At 37.2% G+C, this 7730-nt stretch overlaps 1 protein-coding gene across 2 annotated transcripts in view; it reads left to right on the top strand.

Annotated features, from left to right (window-relative positions):
• Nucleotides 1-7730, top strand: part of LOC112159144 (ankyrin repeat and SAM domain-containing protein 1A) — a 56928-nt gene that overhangs the window by 10761 nt on the left and 38437 nt on the right. For both annotated transcript variants that reach the window (XM_024293038.2, XM_024293037.2), the window contains exons 2-4: nucleotides 3031-3111; nucleotides 3259-3415; nucleotides 4142-4204. In XM_024293038.2, the coding sequence (XP_024148806.1) occupies nucleotides 3031-3111; nucleotides 3259-3415; nucleotides 4142-4204 (301 nt within the window). The remainder of the gene's footprint in view (nucleotides 1-3030; nucleotides 3112-3258; nucleotides 3416-4141; nucleotides 4205-7730) is intronic.

Here is a 7730-nt window from a genome sequence, read left to right as displayed (position 1 = left end):
TGTCTGTACAGAGAAACGGCCTCCATCAGTGCAATGAAATCAAAGTCGTGTTGATTCAGTGTATAATCTCGCACCGCTCTGATTCTGCCCTATGGCTGATTTCTGCTATAGTCTGCCGCCATACTCGCTGCTCTGTTCATGTTTATGTTAATTTGTATCTGGGATTTTTTTCCCCCCTCTTAGCCGTTATGTAACTATTTTATCTAGGACAACCAGAGGTCTGTTTCTGTCTCTGTTTTCCTTTTTGATGTGCTCAGCGGCCACATGCGGGGCTTTGCTGCTGGACTCTTTTTAATACACATTTGGCATGTAGTAAGAGAGGAAGTGGATATGCGTGATCTTAAGAAGTGACATAATCACAACTTGCACATTTCCCCCGTCTCATGCCAGTACAGTGGCCAACGTTTCCTCCTTTGCACATTTCCCCACTCAAGTGTTTCCTGCTAGCCTTTTGCCTTTGATGCCTCGTATCCTGATGAGTGTCTGACAAGTAAGAAAAGAAGACAAAGACCTGATATAGCAGTTAGTGGGGCATCCCATTTAAAAAAAATGTTGGTAGGCCCATTGTTCTGCAGGCAACCGCTAGAGACTGCTTTGCATGCGTAATTGTACCCCGCGATGCATTTTAGCAACAAACTGTGTGCGCAAAGCCAAGTCATGCTGATGGGAGCCCGTTAAGAAAAATGCTCTCACACCCACATGCGGATTATGTTGTGGATCCATTCATACATCTGTGGTTAACCCCTGGAACTCCTAATTGAAAGTTTACTTTTCTATGTTTCTCTGGAGAAAGTTGTGTCTCTTCTGCTGTTGGGCTTGGAGAAATATATTTTAGAAAAGATGAACTCTTAGGGTGAAGATTGGGTCTTTAGCTCCAATTCTTTTAGTGTGTTAGCCACCCACTCTGGTCTCATGAAATTGGTTCACTCGTGTTGGAATTTCAGAGTCACATGATTTATTTAGGCTGTGTTGAGGTCTTGCAGAGGAGCTTCATATTTTCCTTTTTTGAGCTTCATCTATCTTTACTGTCCCCCTTCATCATCATTCTCTTTGCTCTTCACCACTTTCAGATTAGAGCTAACAAGCTAATCTGAGATGGAAGCAGTACTACAAGGTTTTTATAGCAGTTTTAAGCTTAATTTTTGTACTTTTTTAAACCCTAAATTTTATGTTTAGAAGAAACTAAGAAACTTTTTCTGGCGGAAGTTTTTTTTTACTGGAATAAAATTTTCCAGCGCTTGTTATTTGTCTTCTACCTAAGTGCCTCAGAGCAGTTTGTGAAACTGAGGGTCTACTGATAATCAGAGCAAAGCAAATATTCATATTTCTTTCAAATTTCTTTCATTATACTGTTGTAAAAGCCACGCATAAACGTTTTGCATATGCAAACACAATTTGTGGGTTAGTAAAAGGCATTTGCATGAATACCTTTGTACAGTTGCAATGGGATTTTGCCCATTGTGTAAAAAAGATTTGTGGATGCAAAACTTTCTACATGTAAGGTGAGAGTTATAGCTGTTCTGCATACTTGCAAAAACCTTGCAAAATATTTCTTCTGATTTCCACCATAACCTACCTGAGTGTTTCTATGTTGGTTTATTGTTGATCTGTTGTATTTCATTATTGAGATCATTTCACTGAGCCACAATTTTAGCTGTGATGGCAGAAATATGTGAAAATAAGTGTTTTAGTGGTACAAAGTACAGAACAGCTGATTTGGAACAGCACATTTAGTTGTTTCTCTGCAGGGTAGGAAATTAACAGAAATTACCCTGTTTCTTGACAATTCCGTCAAATGAGGACGTTTGATAATTTTGCAAACGCTGGTGATGTCAAATTAAAGCATAGAATTGAAGCTAAGAATATAAGATCTTTGGCGTTTAAATCTTCTGACAATTCCTTCATGTTCAGTACTCACTTCAAAGTGTCTTATAAGTAGGTGTGGGTAATAATCTATATATGTTTTGAAGATATTCATATTAATCTGATACAGTTCACATTCTGTGTGGGAAATTATGAGATTGTTAATAGCATACAGTGTTCCATATTTTCTCAAACGGAGAAGCTCCAACAATTGTTCTGCCTCTCCTGGAGTACATTTCAGTTTACCCACTAGGTGGCGATTGCGCTATAGCATGACACCTTTTTCCAGAAGAAGAAGAAGACAGTATGAGCAAAAAAATGGTGCTTTAGACTACAAATGTTTACTTTAAAAAACATTTCCTTAAAAGAATTTGAAAATATATGCTGGTGAGTTTATAAAGGGGTTCATTTAGTCAGCAATGTATACTTAAGTTGACCGAGCATTAGCATTAGCCGTCCTATGGCAAATCCCATTATACATTAGCATCAAGCTACGCGTTAGATCAATCTCTACTTTTATGGATCAATTTTTGATCTATTAAACTTAGATCGATTGTTATCATGTGATAGATTGATAGGAATGTCATGTTTCAGGATAAAAAAAATCTTTTAAAATTATTTCGTGAAACGTTTACAATAAGATTTGTGACTTAAAGAGAACATGCAGATTGTCCGTTGACAGAAAGAAGGAGCTAAATGGTTGATTAATTGAGACGGAACATTCATGTTAAAAATTCAAGGTTGTAGCTTGAGTTTGTACCTTTTAGATCTTTGTGTGTGTTTGTGTGTACTTAAACAAATAGCATATTTGAGGGCCTGAAAGAAAATTGCTAAAGCCAGACCCCATAATGGATGTGTTCAAAACATCTTTACAGCAACAAATCTTTTCTTTTTTTTCACACATGTGCAAGTTGGTGTTGCACAGACACAAAATTATACTGCACTTGCACAATATTATTCTATTTAAAAATGCACACTTTTTTTTGCAGATGCAAAACAGATTTGGATGCGTGGACATTAATTTACAACAAAAATATGTTTGATTAAATAAAATCCATACAGACTTTACAGTTAGTTTCTGCTTTGTGTCATCCATGAATATATGTATATATTTATATTTTTTTTCAAATGTGGTTGAAGCTTAACATTAATTTCTGCACTTAACAGCATCTGGAGAGTCCCCAACGTGAATTGTGTGGACTGCACTGGATACACGCCCCTCCACCATGCTGCCTTGAATGGACACAGGTAAATTAGCTAAGAAATGAATCAAATGAGGCTCAACTAATAAGTGTTGTACTTAAATGACCCACTTTGGAGTGAGAAACGAGGTACCTCGTTTCTCACTCCTTCATCTAACAGAAGTTATAGTCATTTAGTTTTGTTTGTTTGCAGCGACGTGGTGGAGGCGTTGCTACGGAACGAGGCCTTGACCAACGTTGCGGACAGTAAGGGCTGCTACCCCCTCCACCTGGCTGCATGGAAGGGGGACGAGCGGATCGTAAAACTCCTCATTCACAAAGGACCTTCACACCCCAAAATCAACGAGCAGGTCTGCCGTTGCATTTACTTCTCTATACTTGAGTCTGTTGAAATTGTGGTTTTTCTTTTTTGAAGACGTGTCTTTAAAAAAAAAAAAAAAAAAAGAAAGAAAAATGCAGTACTATGTTATACTGTTAGATGTTAAAGAGCTGCTTTACATAGTTTATTTTACACCAAAAAATGTGGGAATTAGCAGCTTGGAAGCTAATATTTTTCACATTCATAGCTTTTAATTACAGGTTTTCACTGTTCAAAAGTTCCAGAAACTTCTTGTCAGATCAGCAGTTCATTTGAGAGCATTTGAGACTCGCTTCTCCTCTGATAACGTGAGACTTGAATGCTTCGAGGCTGTGCAAATTTGAGAAGTGCTCATTTCCTCTGTTTTAACTGCTTTACCTTTCATGTTTGAATTTGACTTTGGTTGCTTGATCCACTGATGAACCCATTTCTGGCCTGCCTGTTTGGAACGAGGAGAAATGACACATTTTGAGCAAATAGAATGCAACCAGAACTACTGCAATCTTTAAAGTGTCTGATTAACTACCTTTGGTGTAATATAAATCTCATTTTGTGTCATTGCTCCCTGCCTGTTCATGACATCTGATTGTGAATTAACTCAACTCTATTTTTGTTTTCTCCTCTGCATTTTAGTTTGACTGATTCATGTTCATCACTCATTTGTTCATTGCTTGTCTGAGCCAAAACCATCGATCTATCTCCTCTTCCTCCCTACCAGAGCTCTGTAGACCATAAAGAGTTCAAACGCTGTGGGCCCTTTGACCCCTATATTAATGCCAAGGTGTGTACAAAGCGCTGCTGGAAACATTTCCTTTAGCCCCTTTGCTTTGCTGCTGTGTGCCATTTCTGTGCTTGGGTCGGTCTGCTGGTGCTGCTCCTCGGGGTGGGTCAACTCTGCCGCGCTGAAACAGAAACGCTTTTGATTTCACTCCATCTGTCAGTCTCTTCTCACTGACTTTCTGTCCACTTTTATTGTACTCTAACAAAAGTCAATGTTGGGAGGATTTTTTTATTTATTTATTTTTTTTTATATAACCAAACGGCAAACTTTCTGCAAACTTAATATGCACTTTAAGTAGCTTTTTATTCACCAAGACAAAGGTAAAATGTTTGAACTAACGTCAGTGGTTTGATGCTGTTATGATTCAGTTACTCACAGGAAGCAGTACTGGTGTGAAAAGGATATCAATGTGAAAGTTTTTCTCTTTCCTTTTGAGGTAATAACTTATTTTTTAAATAGTCAACAGTAAGAACAAACTTCCACAACTTGGTTATAGTGTTGGGCGGTAGAAAAGTCTTCATCGTACCATTTCTCTTCTATCGTTTCTTTTTTATTTATTTATTTTTATTGCCAAACTTTTGTGCAAAAATGTGTTTTCATACTAAGAAACTGTTGTGCACTTAAAAAAATGTTATCGTTTGTAACTATTCAGTTACATCTGGGGTGTCAAACTCAATCACACAAGGGGCCAAAATCCAAAACGCACATTAGGTTGTGGGCCGAACAGGCTGTTTGTTGTGTTTGAATTCCACTACTCACTACTGTGAAGTTACACCTGCTAACATCTGCCTGTTTGCTGATGAGGCAGAAAGTGACAAAAAAACTCGATTGGAATTTAGTCCTTTTAATAAAAGTTGGATCAATGTCATACAGAGTTCTCTGAATCGCCACCATGACAGACAATGCCCTGTAAAATAAATCTCTCTTATATATCCCCTGGGGTGGGTCCCAATGTGTCTTCAGGCTGTTTGACAAGACAGAAGAAGACCCCCCCCCATGGTCCTTAATACCTTAAATGGTCATCTTCACCAAATCTACATTTTGAGTGGTCATTGTCCGTCTTTCTGCTCCTGCCAGCAAGATAATTTAAAGTTTTGTTTTTGACTGGAAAAGTACTGATTAGGTCCTTGAAGCACCCCTAACTGGTTTCAACTGGCCTGGAGCTCCATGTGGGTTAATAACAAAGTATAAAAAAGTAACTTAAAAAAATGCCTTCATGTTGTATAGTTTAAAAGTTTAAAAGGCCTAGTGTAGTACATAGTGTGTTGGCCATTCAGTAGAATTGTCAGAATTCAAAAAACTTCCATCAATGTGCATCAATGGTCATTAGATTGGTGAATATAGACCACAATACATTGCGCTTTATTGATTTTCCATGTGAAAAAAAGTGTTTACATTTTTAAAAATAATTTATAAAAAACAACCAAGTTATTTATTAGGTTGCTCGGGGAAATTGATGAAATCCTATTTGGCCTTTTAAAAAAAAACGTGGTGAGCATGGTGTCCGAAATACGAGTTATGAGGAAGTTCAGACATAACCATAGTCAAAGACATGTTGTATTCTGTTTTTAGTCTACCTGCAATAATCTTATAGAAGCTGACAGATGTTTCAGGAGCATCTTGACAGGTGTACTGGCATGACTACAGTGCTTTATTTATTTATTTTGCTGGAATAATCGGCTCCTGTTACAGTCTGCTACCCAATGAGACCCAGCTACATCTTTTCTCTACAATAATGGCTCCTAGCATCCTTATAGTCATAGTAAAGAGCGTAAACATCCAGATTATATTGACACCCCTCTTTTTAAACCCGAAAACCCTTCACTTTTATCCAGACTATTCTGTTCAGGTACATTTTCTGTTCAGGTTTTGATTTTGCTCAACTCTACACCAGAGTTGGCATTTACGCTCATGCCCCTAAATAATGGATAATTTTATATAAATAAATTAAAAGCGAGGATCGTGGTGCTTTTCCCTCTGGACGGTTTTGGTGATGGCATCATGTGACCAAGTAGGCGTGGCATTGGAGGGCTCCACTCGGCTTCTACTCCAGGACCACAGTGCCATCTCATGTAGAGGAGGGGCAAGAGGAGGTGGAGGATGGGAGATTTTCAGTGTAGCAGTCTCGTTGCATCAGCGTCAGAGACAGACTGCCAAGCCATGCCTGCCTGAGTGTATGAGTGGGTGTGCGTGCCCTCCCTCCTCCCACATCTCCTGCTTAAAAGCATGCTTGTTACGGCGAAAAAGGGACGGGACGTTGGCATAGTAACTGCGTCACTGGTGTTGGTCCCACTGTGACTGTGAGGAACTCTGATGTGAGACGGGATGTATGTGCATCTTTATGGTTAAAGGTCAACCAGAGGAGATCCAATTATTGCCAGCTTTTAGAAATCAAGGAAGCCATTGGTTGGAATATGATGCAAAAAAACAAATCAAAGTGGATCAGCCTAAATACACAATAAATAACAAATTTACCCTCATTGTGATACTGGCCTGTGCAATACCTCACAAAAGATGATACAAATTACAATAAATGGCCACCATAAATGTTTACACACATGTTAAAAAAACTTATGGCAGCTTGAAGTATTTACCAATATTAATAGAGTGCTTTACGCATTTAACCTATCAGATGGACAACTTTTATGTTAGATGCCTCTTATGTAGACATGGGTCTTTTGGAGAATAATTTAATTATTTAAATAAAACTGTTGCACTTAAATGTAAATTTTCTGTTTAGCTGATTGGGTTTTTTTCATGTTTCGCAAGTCTTATCTTCATCGCCAAAATCACACATCGCAAGTTTTCTTCATATTGTACCGCGCTAAACCTAAATTATTATTATTATGTTGAGAACTTTAACTTGTTGGACAAATACAACTAAATTAATTTCAGGGTAGGCCATTTTTTTTTCTTGTGGAAGATAAAAACTTCGTTGTTTTTTCAGATTTCCGGGAGCCTAAGTCACAGCAGCCAAATAATGCATAATAAAGAAGTAAGAAACATATACAATTTCCTCTGGAAGACTCTGTTTAAGAAAAATAAAAGCAAAAATGATAATGTGTCAACACAAATAAGATAAATATCTTTTTTTATTTTAAGAACTTTTTTTTAAGAACATATGCTTGGTAAGTTAATATATTTGTTAGAGCTGTCAGGCGATTAAATTATTTAATTGCGATTAATCGCATTGTCCAGAGTTAACTCGCGATTAATCACATATTAATATGTGACCTTTTTTTTTAGGAAAAAAATGTGTGCTTCGTGGAATTTAGCAGTTCTACATTAACTATGAAAACAAGAATGGAAAAATTAATAGTTTTCATCAGAACTACTTTATTTTGTAACATAGTATTGAGACAAACTTTCTTAACAATAAAAGGATGTAACATAAAATCCCTAACAAAAGCCCAAGTGCAAGTGAAGGGCATTTTACATTTAAAATTTCAATCAATGTTCAGTAAAATAAAATAAAAAACATCAAAAATAAAATTTCCATAACACTTTAATGTTCATTTTTTGTCAG

This window comes from Oryzias melastigma, linkage group LG7, assembly GCF_002922805.2.
Source record: "Oryzias melastigma strain HK-1 linkage group LG7, ASM292280v2, whole genome shotgun sequence".
NCBI lineage: Eukaryota > Metazoa > Chordata > Actinopteri > Beloniformes > Adrianichthyidae > Oryzias > Oryzias melastigma.
The sequence above is the reverse complement of the archived record's forward strand: the minus strand, read 5'-3'. Positions and strand labels throughout refer to the sequence as shown.